The 16,497-nt window shown below is 39.7% G+C and overlaps 1 protein-coding gene across 3 annotated transcripts in view; it reads left to right on the forward strand.

Annotated features, from left to right (window-relative positions):
• LOC146681677 (interleukin-1 receptor accessory protein-like 1-B) overlaps nucleotides 1-16,497 on the forward strand; it is a 347,610-nt gene that overhangs the window by 188,360 nt on the left and 142,753 nt on the right. For all 3 annotated transcript variants that reach the window (XR_014918021.1, XM_085448562.1, XM_085448563.1), the window contains exon 6: nucleotides 16,224-16,298. Coding sequence is in view for 2 of the 3 variants with exons in the window: in XM_085448562.1 (XP_085304688.1) it covers nucleotides 16,224-16,298 (75 nt within the window). In the remaining variant the exon portion in view is untranslated. The remainder of the gene's footprint in view (nucleotides 1-16,223; nucleotides 16,299-16,497) is intronic.

A 16,497-nucleotide genomic window follows, 5' to 3' on the forward strand; every position in this document is an offset into this window, starting at 1 on the left:
TTTCTTTTGGCAAGTGGCAAAATGATAACAAAGTATTGGAAGCAAAATATAAATGCGGTGTGGCTCAAGGCCCGAGAGAAGTCAGGTCCTTAAAAAACACGAACAAAGTCAACCAAAGACCTGACACAGGACCTGAGAGGTTCAGTTGATCATCCACTGTTCACTGAAGCCTCATCAAAAATGGTCTCAGTCGAAGGGTGGCTGTCAAGAAGCCATTCTTGAAGGGAAACGGGGAGAAAAGGCTGAGGTATGAAAAATTACACAAGAACTTCACTGAAAATCATTGGCAAGTAATGAATCCAAATTTAAAAGTTTTGGCTCTTCGGTATATGCAGAAGAGGTCAGAAAAGGGTACAACAGTGAGTTACTACAGCCATCTGTAAAACACATGAATTGATTGATTGAAAAAAAGGCAAGAAAGTAATATTAGATTTTGATCCAACATGAAGTATCATCTGGAAGGTATCTGATTGGCAGCAGCTTCATTATTGACATTATTGAAGCAGTGTGGGATCATCTTGATTTGAGAACAGAACAAAAGGCAACAACATCCAAAGAAGAGCTTTGAATGTCCTGCAAGAAACCTGGAGAACTATTCCTGAAGACGGCATAAAGACAAGACAAGAAAGCTAAGAGAGTTCAGTCTGTGTTGAAGAATTGGGTGTTGGGTGGTCATACCCAATATATTGACTTTCCAGGTCATCAGAATTATACAAACTCTGTATTTCTAATTTTTTGAACAGAGTGTAAAGAAACAAGAGGTGGCTCAAGACTTTCGCACAGTACTGTATGTGTGTCATAACCAGTGTTGGTCAAGTTACTTGAAAAAAGTAATCAGTAACTAATTACTGATTACTTCCCCCAAAAAGTAATCCTGTTAATTTACTGATTACTTATTTTCAAAAGTAATTAATTACTTAGTTACTTAGTTACTTTTTAAAAACACGATTTACAACCTGAATAGGTAATAAAGCGATAGATCTTTCAGCCCAATTCTACTTTTTCTGCATAATCCATCATACAAAATGTAATCAAATGGAAAAGTCTCTTTTTAAAACTTGTTTTATTAGTTTTAATCTTCTAACTTTATGCATCAAGCAAAAATGTAATTACATGCAACATTCTCTGACTGGAAGAAATTTTTTTTAAACCCATTTAAACCTATTTTCTGCACATTCCAGCACATAAAATATATTTTTTGTGTGTGTTTACACTCAGTCTTTCAAATAGATGCAAGTAAAACACAGCAGAAAATAAATAAAGTCAAAGACTCAGCGGTCCTGTTGCTCTATTTTCACCTGTAAAGCAGGAGTTGGGTAGGCGGAGGTATACCCTGGTGCAGGTGTGCCGCAGCGGTCAGTGGAAGAATCCGCGAGTTTCTCTGTGAGTTTCCCATTATGTCGCACTCGGTGCTTGCTTGGAAGTTTAGGGGTTTTTCGCTGTAAAAAGAAGTTTTCTTCCCACACACAATGGACACTAATGTTTTTGTCACTTTTTATGGAATCAAACTTAAAGTAAGGTCAGTACTTCCACGCTTTAAACGCTGCACGCTCATACTCTCTCCCGTACTCGATATATGATCCACTGTTGATCTGCACACAGCTGTTGTCACGACCGTCGCACTCACTTACGTCACTGTCATGAGACATTCTCGCAAAAAAATCTCGGTTTTAGTAACGCAGTAACGCAGCGTTCCTACGGGGTAATCTAATTACCGTTTTTGCAATAGTAATCCCTTACTTTACTCGTTACCTGAAAAAAGTAATCAGATTACAGTAACGCGGTACTGCCCATCTCTGGTCATAACTAGGGATGGGTACCGGTGTCCAACGGTAGTAACCAGACCGAAAAGCAGCCCAATTTCGGTGCTTTATTTCGGTGCTTTTTTTTCCTGAGCTGTGATACACTTTAGATTCTAGCCAATCATTTTACGTTTCCCAGGATAGTAGGCGGGGCCAGGTACGTACGTTCAGTTAGAGCAGAGCTACAGATTAAAAATGTCCAAGGCGAAGCGGTCAAAAGTCTGGTTGTACTTCACAGCAAAATATGCAAACTCAGCAGCAACAAGTGCTTTAAGCTGATACTGTGATACTGTCAAAGGAGGTAACACCTCGAATCCGATGAAACACCTGGCGACGCATAGCGTTTTTTTTTAAAAGCCGAGAAATGCGCCGTATTTGATAGCTTGCTGCGAGACCTCACACTGTGCACGTTGGGTGGGTTGCCAGTTATCGGACCCGGAGCAACATCCCCCAAAAACCCGAAGAATAGAGTCCTGGCCCCTAGCCCTGCCAGTGTAGCAGAAATGATGAGGATGATGATGCAGCAGCAGCCGTTCTTCTCTGCGTGAGTCGCTTAATGTTGTTCGAGTGTAATTTACGTTGAGTAGGCTAACCACGTTATTACATTAATGCATGTAAGGTGAACTAGCAAACATCATCATAGCTACATGCGGCTGTCCTCTTGTTTGATGGCAGATACTCCCTTCACCCTGGACAAAAAGGCTAAAATGACCAAAGAAAAAGTAGGAAACAGTTAAACATGAGAGGTTTTTGGACAAAGTTTGTGTTTTTTTTCCATTGTTTAAGCACTGCTTCCAGCCAAGAGTGATACCATATATGCCCCATAGCTGCAGAAAAGGCTAACATTGTTATCTTTTTACAAAAAAAAAAAACAGCTGAACATGAGAGGTTTTTGGACAAAGTTTGTGTTCTCCATTCTTTAAGCACCGGTTCGAGCACCGTTTAAGCACCGGCACCGTTTCAAAAGTACCGATTTGGCACCGGTATCGGATAAAACCTAAACGATACCCATCCCTAGTCATAACAGCTCCAGACATACTGTATAATATTTTTACCTTGTTTGGCTTGACAAATCACAATGAACAGCATTGGAAGAGGCTCTTTCTGGATTGCCAGTTGAATAGCTTTATAGTCTTATTACAGAACATCAGATTGTCTGATCCAGTGCTGCAGAATTATTTTCAGGAAATCATTTTAAAAGCATGAAACCTTGTAGATTCCTCACATTTATCTTATTGTATGCCCTGCTAGCTTCATGAACAGTGCTTCCCTGTATCAGTTCGGTTTTTAATAAAGAATAATCAGTGTTTTGTACAACTTTTCACTGCAAATATAAAATGTCTCCAAATATTTGTCAGAGTTTGGATTTGATATTGCAGAATCAAGCCAACTGCATCAAACTGACTGTAACTAGTTAACTGTCATCTCTACTCAACCTACTAAGACATTTTGAGATTTAGGGTAAGCGGGTTGATCAGCTACGAAGCTGTCAGCAAGCTAGACGCAGGTTCACATGTTAACCCCACCTGCCTTCCTCCATCAGCCTCCATCGCTAAGCATCTTCACCCAAAGTGCTCTCTGCACACAAACGCACGCCTCGCCGTTGGCGAAACAGCAAGGCGTCTTTGCATGCTTAGTTTGGATTTTTCTAGCTTTCTTCCAACTCTTGCTTTCCCACTACCACTTCTCCTTCGTCTCTGACTCACCTTCAACTCCTCCCCTCTGGGATATTTTAGGCCAGGCGGCCTGCAGCATCACCTCCTCCTGTCTTCCTTCCTCTCCCACCTCCCACTCTTATCCTTATCATCAAATGAATAACACATATCTGAAGCTGGTGGCCCCTGCTGAGGAAACAGGTGAGCGATGAGTACAGGCTTTGCTAATTAACAGTCAAATCTGTTTTTTAGTTTGCATGTGATCAGTCACACGTGATCTGTGTGCGCACAGTTTCTCATCTTCGGCATTGCAGATGTCTACCATCAGCCCGCATCAGATTCAAGCAGAGGTTTCATTATTGCAAAGCTCTCAGTGTGTAACATATATGGCCATTGTGAGTAATTATGTGGAGTGTCCTTCTTTTTCAGAGCGTTCACCGGAGAGTGAATTCACTCCAGCTATTCCCAATGCCTGCAGTTATGTGATTTATGTGATTTCCCCTGAATGTATTGTCCCATCCTGTGAGCCCTCTCATATTCAATTGTTTTGATGGATCTTCTAAAATAACACCTTTTTCAATAAGGAAATATACCCTTATTATATTCTGTTCCTGCAGGGTTGTTATATTGGTATTTTTCAACAAGTACCCTTGGAGAGTATGGCAGTGTCATTTCTTTAGAGCTCTTTTTTCTCCCCCCTCTCTCGAATGGTTTATTTTATTTTTCACTGCTTTCAGAGATCACCATTTCAGCTCGGGGACTCTCCCGGAGCATCTAGCTTATTTTTAACAAGCAGCATCTTCTTTCAGATAGGAGATTTATCTTCTGCACCTCAAAAATATCCATCATAACAAGTGGCTGCAACTCGACAAGGAACGCCGAGGTTCAGCTACTTTTCAAACTGCATATTAAGAATGAGCGAGTCACCATCTGATCTGCGCGATATGATTTGTCGGCGGCAGAAGTTGCGGGTGCACGACTGCCTGTGTGATGCTTTCCATCAATAAAACGTATAGGACTTTACTATGTGATATTAATGAACAAAGTCAGAGGCGAAAGCCGGACATGAAAACATGAAAGCACAGCGAGGGGGTGATGTGCTGAAGAACATCGATCGGCCGATAAGAACAGGAACACCTGTCAGCTAAGAACAGTAATTTGAAGCCACAGTGAGAACACCATCGCCACAATTTGATAGGTGAGGAGTCGAAAACACGGTGCTGAGGTGTATTTGTAATTGGACAGAGTAGCAACAAAACCATGGCTGCATCCTGCCTTGTTTACAGGCACATGTTAGGAGTGCAGTATTACTGAGAGGCTTCTATGTTAAAACTCCCAAATATATAGCACAAATAAACAGATTTGCAGAAGGGTGCAGTTAACAACAACTCAATGCCTACCTCAGTTCAGGTACTCACAGATACTGTTAGCTATTTTTATTGAGGCTTAGTGATTGTATTACAAGGGGCATTACTAACTATACAGACAGCTTTAGGTTGTCATTATCTGCTAAGCTTTGGAGTTAGAGTTAGACTAGACCCTGGCTAGTAGAGGTTAGGCTAACCCTAAGTCGAAACTAATTTAATTCGTCAAACTGGACCTCAATGTCATGGTTGTGGTCTTTGTACAATTATCTGATGCATAGCATGCCATTAATTATACTAAAAGCCCATTCAAGAACCAGTTTTGGCGAGTAATAGTCTGTTCCTTATAACTAATTCGCTGATATCCGTATCTGGATGGATGCATTGGGGCAGCTCAGGGTGTCTCGGTCAAGGACATTTCGACCTGCGGATTAGGCGAGCTGGGGATCAAGCCACCTACTTTCCAATTAGTAGCAATCCCACAACTACACTGGTCATTTAAATGATTACTGTAGAGAGCCGCAAAAGAGAGGTAGAATTTGGCATCATCGTGGTCTCAGTAGAAAACTGACTCCTTAAATTCTACCAACTCATGTTATTCAAAGATGTCTTTACTAATATATCCACTCCCTGCAATACTTTTTGTCATTTCTAATTTTGCAGTCCAGATCGATTTGTACAACTTGTCAGTCCTTGTCACTTTTTGTAAAGCTGATTGCGATAAAGTTCATTGTATTGTAGTTCAGAAATTGTCCACTTTTGCTCATCAATCTGTCAAATAGCCCGTCGTAAACAAAATAAAACGATTTTGAACCTACAAATTCATCCAGTTACTGCTTATCCACTTCAGGCCATTATGAGATAAACTGGATAAGCGTGCAGTGTGAGCTGCTATTGGCTGAGAGATGGGGCACACGCTGCACAGGTCTATCTAAAGGTTCCTGCTCTGTTATTGAAACTACAGTTTTTGATTGAAGACAGAAGCAGATATCTTTTGTTAGAAAGTCTCAATTCACAGTTTTGTAATTCTATAAAATAATGCCACTTAATTTTCATAAAGTTGCAAATTGTGGCTGTGAAGATCAATTGTTCTAATATATTAGTCATAGTTCGTTGTTTTCCTCTTGTTGCGGTTAAACATAATCGTCAGTAAGTGCATCCATCCTGACTCTGCTCTATTTAACCTGCAGCCCTGAGCCAGATGTTTCAGGGCAACAGCTGCTAAGTCCTCCCGTTAAAATAAAAAATCATTTTGCCTGAACTATATAATCTGACTCCCACACAACAACATCACAGGCAACGCACCGTCTTCACTCCCGCTGAGCACCGTACACTATATCTGACGAGTCACATTTTGTACCGTCAGCGCTTTTCGTGAAATCTCTGTGATGAAGGAAAATTGTAGCAGTTTTTTTTGTTCTTTTGTGTGGTGATGGAAACACCTTTCCTTCAGTTGAGCTCACAGTAAGAATTTACAGTAGCCTTTTCTAGTCTATTAACCTGTTTATTCATCCATGAAAATGAAAACTACACAATAAAACCTACCAAGTACTTGATGACAGCCAATGAAATTCCCACACGCTGGACACTTAATTAGATTCACCTTGTTAGTACTGGGTTGGTTTTGGTTATGCTTAAGAAACCAGTTAAATATTGGAGCTTCGTGACATGGTGTGTTGTCTTGCTGGAAGCAGCCATCAGAAGGTGGTCATAAAGGGACGGACATGGTCAGCAACAACACTTATGTAGTCTATGGGATTTAAATGAGTCCAAAGTGTGCCAAGGAAATATGCTCCACACCATTACACCACCAGCAGTAACTGGAACAGTTTTCATTTGTTGTTTATACCGAATTCTGACCCTACCCTCCTAACACCGCAAATGAAATCAACTCCTCAGACCAGTTAATGTTCTATTGTCTAACTTTGGTGAGCCCATGTGAATTATAGCGTTTATTTTCTGTTAATCTCTGGCTCTCTTTCACAGCATGTCTTTTATCCTGTCTTCCTTCTCTCACCCCAAAATGTTGCAGTAGATGGCTCCGCCCCTCCCTGAGCCCGGTTCTGCTGGAGGTTTCTTCCTGTTAAAAGGGAGTTTTCCCTTCCCACTGTCGCCAAAGGGCTTGCTCATAGGAGGTCATTAGATTTTGGGGTTTTTCCCTGTATGTATTATTCTAGGGTCTACTTTACAGTATAAAGCGCCTTGAGGTAACTGTTGTTGTGATTTGGTGCTGTATAAATAAAATTGATTGCCACCTGATGCGGCCATCTGCTGCTGTAGCCCACCTGCTTTAACATTCAATATTATTGTGCAATCACCTCAACTTCTACAGTTTGTTGTGACCAAGTCTACATCTCTAAGTGCGTTTAGTTGCTGCCATGTGATTGGCTGATTAGATATTTGCTTTGAGCAGTTCTACCTAGCAAAGTGGCCAATGTGCAATAAGTACTGTTTAAGTCCAGCAGTTTACAAGCAAATACTGTTTTCATGTTTGATATCATTTACTAGCATAAACAATTTTTGACAAAGTGACTTAGGGAGACTTCTCTCTCATGGTTGTCTAGAATCTCGCACCATGCATGCCATCTGCCCTGAGGAAGTCAGTTACCTTTTCAAAGCTTTAACAGCCGCTGACAACTGCTGACAAATTTATTCTCCTTCCCAGTGCTGCAGAGTTCCCTTCGGCTTCAGTCCAGTTTGAAGACGTTCTTGCCAACCTATCCAACACTTTAAATTCCATCAGTCTGCACTTTAATGACATATCTGCTAATGTATCAGTGTCAGCTGAGCTGGTTCACACATTGATTTTGAAATGTCAGATTCTGTTTAAAAAAAGGACATACTTTGACGCTCGGCCTGCTGCTGTCATCTTTTAATATAGCGATGATTTGGCAGTAAGTAAATCATTTAATGTCATTAATCTATTAAGTTATAAAAAGTCCTTCAATTTGATTTAGTAGTCAAATGGCCAATTTAGCATTTACGCAGCCGCTCTTATCATGGTAGCATCATAGTGTTGGCAGCTTGTCAAGTGGCGGGTTAAAAATAAAAACTGTCCAGCAACTTCTATCATTACCAAAAATGTGTGCAGGTAATAATAATTATTAAAACTCAGCATAATTCACAATAATTAAAATATCTTAATGCATAAATACATTAGCATTTCATTACCCTACTGTCTTTTGAAGTCAGCGATTGTTATTGACATTAAAAATGCCTCCATGCACCATCTTTGCATCAGTCTAGTTGTGTCTGATCTGAAGAAACCTGAGAGGAAACATGAGAGGCTTCGAGCTTACGATATATAAAGACTCCAAGATAGCGAAGCTTTTTTTCTTCTTCTTTTCTACATGTGTGACTAACAAGGTTTTCCTTTCAAGTTGCTTTTTCATTTATTTTCTCATGTGGAACTCGCGCTGCATCTTTTCTTTAACGATCTCAAGCTAACAAACAAACACACACACAGATGCACACACATACACGCTTCTCCTCTTAATCTATGTCTGCTGAAGTGGTCTTTAATGAGGTGTGAACAGAGGACCACAACCCTCTCCCTTCCTCCCTCCTCCTCTCCCACTATTTCATCTTCCCTCTCTCTCATCACTGAGAGTGATTACAACAGACAGACAGAGCTACAAAGACATAGAGCGAGCGACGCATGGACGGGTGGAGGGAGAAAGGTGATGCTGGAGTTAATGGGAGAGAACGAGGTCTTTTTTTTCTGTTTCATTACTTCATCCCTCTATCCATCATCATGTGATCATAGCGAGAGCAGATCACAAGGCCTCTGAGGCATTTTCTTTTTCTTTTTGGTAACCCAACATACCCTATAAATACATGATAATTTGTAGTATATTAGGTAATTACCGGTGGTAATAAGCAAGTAATATGTAGCTAAGTACATAGAATACTACTGGGTACTTTCTAGGAAAATAGGCAACCAATTCTTTAAAAAGAATTATGGATGGTTCTGTTATCCATCAAGCACAACTGTAGTTAACCAAGGTTGATGGCATTTGGCTTGTTCCACAACTCTTGAGGAGCCAAACAAACATATTTGTTTAAAAATCACCTCTTTAAGGTTTATTTTATGAATCTGCTGTGCAAAAGTCTAGTTCATTGGTGTCGAACTCCAGGCGTTGAGGGCCGGTGTCCTGCAGGTTTTAGATATTACCCTGGGTCATCAAATGATTAGTTTATTGCCAGGCCTCTAGAGAACTTCAAGATATGTTGAGGAGGTAATTTAGCCATTTGAATAAGCTGTGTTGGATCAAGGACACATCTAAAACCTGCAGGACACCGGCCCTCGAGGCCTGGAGTTCGACACGTGTGGTCTAGTGCTAACCCTCATTTTTTTTTGTATTTTGCTAGGTAAATGAGTAATAAGCACAGAGATTTATTGAAGCAATTCTAAGGAGCTTGAAAGTCAATATTTGATGTGACCACCTTTATTCTTCAACACAGTCTAAACGCTCTTTGGCAAGTTTTCTTGTCATTTCTTTAAGTAGTCTTCAGAAATAGTTCTCCAGGTTTCTTGAAGGACATTCAAAGATCTTCTCTAGATGTTCGACTCCCTTTTCTTTTGTTCTCCGTCAAGATGATCCCGCACTGCTTCAATAATGTTGAGGTCTGAGCTCTGGGGAGGCCGATCCATGACTGACAGTGTTCACTGTGTGGTTTTCATATGTTTTTACTACATTGTCATGCTGAAAAAGTTTTTACCTAAGATACACTTTGCATGGTGGATACCAATCTGTTGGTACCTTTCTGGGTTTATTATTAAATCAATTTTGACAGGATCTCCGACACCACTGGCTGAAATGGAGCCCAGAATCATAACAACCTGACCTCCTTTATACATATTGATCATGATTTTAACCAAACATCCATGAGACCTGTTGCTGCTGATTGTCAGTCCAGTGCTTGTGTAATTTGGCCTGAACTCTTTCTGCCTGATGTCCTCGCTTCTAATCAGACTATTTCTAATTAGATTTTGGTAAACAGTAGATGGATCAACTCAGATAAATTTCTCAGGTCCGTGTCAGTTCTTTGTTAGATTTTATTTTTTTTTACTTCAGACAGAGATTTTTAGTCCTGTCATTTCATCTTTTATCCTCCATTTGTCCAGTTTCCTCTAATTATACAAGGACACTGTGTGCCATGCAGACATGTTTTCAAGTGATAGCTCTTTAGGAATCCAGTTGTTGGTGTGAAAATATTATTTTAAGTCTGTCAAACTGTGTTATTTTTGGTTTTTTTCATAGATTCATCTAAAGAAACAAGAAGATATGATGTGTTATGTGTAGATGGTTGTTCATTCCTTAAGTTAAGTTTATTTTTTATGCTTAAATAACCCATAAGTCAGTGTGCAGTTGTTTAACAAACAAACAAAAACATTTCTCTGGTTCTCTGGACCTTCAGAATGCCTGTTGCTCAAGACCACTTTTAAAATATGAAGTCTCCTCTTTGGCTTAAGACTTGCATAGTACTGTAATGTGAGACAGTTGGATAATATGCTCCAATAAATTACTTATTTTTGTGCAGTTTGTGGCCATATTCTCCCATAAAGGGTATTTCAGGTGTAGTTTTTCTGCACTCACCTGCTTTTTCTACCTCACAAAACACTATAATTTACTTTATATGAACGTGATAAGTCTTTGTATTTAGGGGACTGTAAAAGGAAGGGTTACCCATTTTCTCCTCAGCTAATGCCAGCATCAAGCTTTTTAGTGTCGATGTGTGCACGGATGGCTGTGTGCGACTGTGTGTAATGTGCTTATAATATATCTGTTTGTGTGCAGGGAAACAGGTCAGCCTGGATGTATTTCTAGCCCCCCGGTGAAAAGCCTGCCCACTCCCACTCATAATAACCCACCACAGAATTATGGTTTTGTATTTGAAGACCAGCCAGCTTCACTAATGCATCTCAACTTTGTGTGTCTGTGTGTGAATGCGCGTTTGCATGCCTTCCAGCATGTTGGGATCCCACTGACGAACAGCATATCAGTAGCAGCGTGCCCTTGATTTCAGTGAAGGGCAGTATTTCTACTACAGTTAAAGAGCCTTCTCCTACTTTGTTAACTTTAGCTTCGAAATGGTTCCGCTTTTGCCAAGAATCAACCCCGTGTTCTCTGAGCTTGTTAAAAATTACATCAGCACTTTGATTGCCTTCCAGGTTTGGGATTTCACCTTGAACTCGTTCGGTGCAAACAGCAAATCAAAACTAGCCTTCACATTTGAATTTAAGCATGACTTTTCTGCGTTTAAAAAAAAAAGAAAAAAAGTCAAACCACTTAAGCGCAAGTTGAGTGAGTGAACAACGTGTCATGCCCCTTTAACTGAGACTGAGTGGACTAATCCTGTTTGCCCAGTAATCATGAAGTTCAAAGCTGCAAAGGTCAAAGGAAACTTCCTCGGCTAAAAAGTAGTGAAATGGTAAAATTACATACAAAATGAAAGTGTTAATAAGTCTGTAATCTGGCATATCTCGTTTCCCTTCCTTAAAAATGGCTTCTTGACAGCCACCCTTCCACTGAAACCATTTCCGATGAGGCTTCAGTGAACAGTAGATCAAATGAAGGTGTATCTCTCAGGTCCTGCGTCAGGTCTTTGCTGGATCTTATTTCTGAAGGATGTTACTTTCAGACACTGTTCATCTCTTGTAGATAATTTTATAGGCCTCTAACCTTTTGGGTTTTTTATTAAGGATATACTGCATGCTGTCAAAATGTGTTGTCTTTTGCATTTTTCATAGATTCAGATAAAGAAATGGAAAAAGTTGTATCTGTCGACACACGCTGGTTTATCTTTGAGTTAGGTACTGTTTGTATTCATGAATGATTCAGTGTTAAGTGACTTTGAAACCAAACAAAGAACAACAATATTCCTCTGAAAATGGTCAGGTACAAGGAAGAGAAGCCAGTGTCCAAAAAAAGTTTCCTCGAGACCATCTGAATTCCTTGGAAACCAAATGTAAAGAAAAGAGTGGTGGCCAAGGTGCACAATACTGTACAGTAATATTCGAAGATTGATATGATCTTTCAAATAAAATCAAGTTTTGAGTTTGGTCCCTAGTTAGAAAACCCCAAGTCAGTATATACGCAGATATTTCCAGAAGTATGTAGACCTTGAGAATATTTGAACAAACATATTCAGAAGCTAATTGGCTGTAGAGAGCACATTTTCTTGACTTTAAAATAATGATTAGAAATTAATTCTCGCACTTTTTTTGCTGTGTACAGCTGTATGAACGCCACAGGGAAAACATTTTTGGTATTCCTGGTGCTGGTGCCAGCAGGACTCTTAAAGCTTTCAGATTTTTCCAACCCTGTGCTACATTTTCAATTTTCGCATCCTGGCAATCGATTGTGTAACTTCAGTAGCTATCATGGTTTCCTACCTCCAGGTGTTACTGGAGGCAGTAGCGAGGATTGCTTCTCCATAATGCAAAGCTCGGCCAATGAAATTTCCAGCAGCTGAAAAGAAGAAGTGCTTGCAATATTAATTTGACACAAAATTGCTCATGCAGCAGCGCAACAGAACAGGTCTTTGGGTTTGATTGGATCTTATAGATTTGAGTAATTATGACAAAGTATTGTTTTGGTTTTAATATACAAACTACAGTGTACAACTGAAGTTACACAACAAATGCACCTTACAGTAACAGCATATGCAGTGAGCTGTGGCTCCATGTTTGATGTTTGTATCCTCGGCTCAGTTCTCTTTTCATGTTTCTATAAATACATTCCTATGCACCATCTCCTCTCCTCAGAATCAGCATTGTCTTACAGAAGACAAACCATCGGAGTGGAAAAAACTCACTTCTCTTTTCATGTCATAATGAAACAAAATAATCTAAGCATATTTCATCAAGAAAAAGGTAATTAAGGTAATGAGTTTTTTTTAATTTTTTTATACAGCATTGAAATATGCCTGGCACAGGCATAATTTGCTGCGGACCTTTTTTTTTTACAGTAATTAATGACCTCCGAGGCATTTTCCTGCTTTCATATTGCTACTCATTGCATGAGCGTTTCTTTTTTTTAAGGCCACAGTATGGTTTTGTCGGTCAGTTGTTGTGACATTGGAACTCTTATTCCTTTTTTTCCTTCTAAAATGATGCTTTCAAAATGTTTTTCTCCCGAGAGTCCAGCCATCCTCTTCAGATTAAATCGACTATATAAAAAAATAAAATGAGTCAATCAAGTCATTTTTGCTTTTTCGTTGAAAGTGCACACTTTACTGGGCAAGAACATCTACTATCCTTGTAGATGCTTTTCTAAGTAGTGTATTTATTTTCTAGAGCTGAAAAACCTCTTAGGGAGGAGGCAGGGATGGATGAATAGGGCAACAAGTTATGAGGCTTCAGCACAGGAGACATTTTATAACCAACCCAACTTAACCCGATAAACTCGGTGAGGCGTCAGTCACTACAGGCTTAGAGGATCAGTTAGTGACCCACAATATCTGGTCACCAGGGGAAAATGTTTATTGCCAACCTTTTGGCAAGTGGTTACTGGAACTTGCTAGTATTGGTTACGTGAAATCGATGAAAGATGGTGCTGCATCACAAACTGTGTTATGATTACTTAGGTCATGAGGAGATGGCTACAATCAATAATAGTTTGCATGGAAGACACTTGCCTCTGACACCTGAGCGGTAGTGAAATTTAAAAAAGAGCGGCAAACACTAGAGAATGTTTTCCTTCAAAAAGAAAAGTCGTCCTACCCTGAAAAGGGCAACTTTTGCTTTGAAGGCAAATTGTCTCGGTTTCCACTTCCTAACTAGTTGGCCAGTGTTTGCAGACAAGTTGGAGTCTTCTATACATACTGTGGCGACAGCGGCAATCTACTAGTGACCAAAGCAATAAGATATTTTTGCAGTATCTCATAATATTTTTCATCCAGCCACTGTCTGCAACCTCCAGCAACCACTCATCAACTTGTCAGGGAATACATATTTTTCCGTAACAGCTGCGGGGTCTCTGGGCCTGTGTTAGTAAGGCCTAAACAAACAAATCCATAGATGTGGCAGAACAGGAGGCAACATTTTGTAATTATTTGAGTGACCTTTGTAACTTTCACTGCAACTGTAAATCTGCATATTGTCTGCTGACATTTTATATTATTGTGCACATGTTCACTATTAGAAATAATGGCTTACGTAATAGCATGAATCATCACAGAACATTATCTCTTTTTTGGTCATTATAAGCCACTTATTCTATTCTGCTTCACCAAGCTACTACACTACACAGCCACCTAGAGTTTGGGGTCAATGACTTCCTAATTCCTTTTTATTGATGTAATAGTTTGAGACAAAAAAAAAACAATCATTGTGCAGGTGCTGGACAGTGACCAATCCAAAATCTAAAACTTTAAATCCAGACTTTGGTCATGCAGACAGAAGCTATCCAAACTAGGTTAGCATGTGGTAGAAAATAAAACTGACAGAGTCTTTCATGAAGAAAAAATGGAAAGAAATGGAAACTAGGAAGAGAAAAGAATCACTAGGACCACAAGAGATTGCTGTAAAGGTTAACATTAGGAGATTATAGATGATCTGGTAATAGTAAAGTCATTAACTGAACACATGTAGTAAATTAGAGGAAAAACAAACAAATGGAGAAAGTAGATGTGAGTGTTATAGAAAATGTCAAAATCATGACATTTGATAGTGTTAGCATATACAGCAAGGCTGCGTAGCACAGACCTGTTAATTAGTCCAAAGTAACAGAAATTAAGTAGTTAAACCTCACTCACCAAAACCAGAGTGCAGACTTATTCAAGGGTCAGTTTGTTCACATAAAATTCATGTTATTTGTCAGATTACACAGAAAAACACGTAGTGACGCAGACAGCTGCCAGCTACAGCCCCTGTGTCAGGGTCAATCTAACGTTAAGCCTTAATAAAATTAAAATCTGTTACTTAATAACAGAATAAGGCAGAAATTACAAATAAGTACTTCATAGTGACAGCCAAAGGAGGAATGCGCTACCACTGTGGATGCTAATTAGCAACATCTGTTGACCACAAGCTCCTTAAAATAAAGTGTAAGCACTATTTGTTACAAAGCTATAGATACTAATAAGAAACTTCCATGTACCAAGTGATATAAGTACCAGTTACATCACCTGCTAAAATGGGTGATGTAAAACTATCCTTTTCTTGAAAAACGAGCCAAATACTTCGACCAAAATAGTATAATTTTTATAATGTGTTTTACTGGCCTCGTCAAGACAGAATCTTGCCTGCAGCATCAGTGAGAAATCATTTTCAAAGGGTTTTGAGTTGCATCATAAAGCTCCCAGCTGCTATTTGCTGCTCTACACAGAGGCCAAATGAAGATCTGAGTGCCCACGAAGGATCGGTTGTTGGGATAACACATTTTATGATACCATCTCGCGTTGTGCTGAATTATATTACGTGGGATTTCAGCTCAGTTTAAATTTCCAAAAAACTCGCCTCCATCTTGTCGATCGACTCTCTAAACCCAGGCTCATTTTTCCCAGGTTCACCTCAACGATCGCTGCTGCAGTCAAACCGCAACTCATTTGTATGGAAAAAGAAAAAAAAGCCTCAACCCTCCGAGTATTTCCAAGCGTGCAAAGATAGAAAACCTCTCCGATGCCACTTTGAAGACTAGAACCAATTAGGGAATCATTATAATGAGGAGCCTCTAAGTGCACGTCTTTTGTTACTCAGCAGCTGTCTAATTGGAGTTGGTGCATTTCGAAGGGAGTTGGGACCGAAGGCTGTTCTCGTGTCAAATGTGATAGGCTTTTAAATCAGCAACGTGCTCGTGGCTGACATATTGATCATTTATATCTCATTGCTGGTCTCGGGCGGTTTTGTTTTTCTTAGGTTAATTTTAATATTACCGCTGTTGCTGTACTGTAAGCATTTGTGAAACTCCCGTGTTGCAGTCATTATGAGCTGTACACAGCTGAAAGGACAGCATCTCTTCCTGCAGCTCTCGACCTTCCCGTGCCCACTGCAGCTGCAAATGTTTTTGTTTTGTTTTTTTACCTGACATTACACGATGTTTTTGGAAATGGTTGAGTAGCTGCACAGCCCCTGTATATACAAAACAGCTTGTAATGTATTCCGTGTTGGCACCGTATCGTGACTTACTCAAAGAATGAGTGGCATTAGTACTGAAGTAGCTTCTGCTTTGAAAGCATGCACACTGATATTTAAAGCTTTGACTGGGTAATTCATCCTTCTTCTCCTTCTTCTTCTGTCCACTATTTAAATATATATATTTCCATGTGTTTGCTCCCATTTAAAGGACGCTTTTATTGTGGTCTTTAATGAATAAATCATACTCCCACAGTCCACCGAGGAGAAAAGATGTGGAATTTAATGCGCTCTCTCTTTCTTTCTGTTTGTGTTTTCACAGCTCCCCTGACAGACAAGCCGCCAAAAATCCTTTTCCCTTCAGAGAGCCAAATGAGCATCATAGAAATGGCAATAGGTAAGAAATCTCGTTTCATTCCCTACAGTGATCGCTTGTTTTATGAGGATACAGTGTCGCACTAGCTTGCGCTACACAATGGCATTGCTTCAGATTTCTAGATTAGCCAGTTGGCGCTTCAAAGTAGGTCCTGTTCTACTTTACTTTAGCTTTGGTTTTTTGGAGTGATGTGCTTATTTTGTCCATGTAGGATGAAAGT

This window comes from Copadichromis virginalis, linkage group LG23 (genome assembly GCF_057382275.1).
Source record: "Copadichromis virginalis isolate Kocher_CV1m ecotype Utaka linkage group LG23, C_Virginalis_male_GT1.1, whole genome shotgun sequence".
NCBI lineage: Eukaryota > Metazoa > Chordata > Actinopteri > Cichliformes > Cichlidae > Copadichromis > Copadichromis virginalis.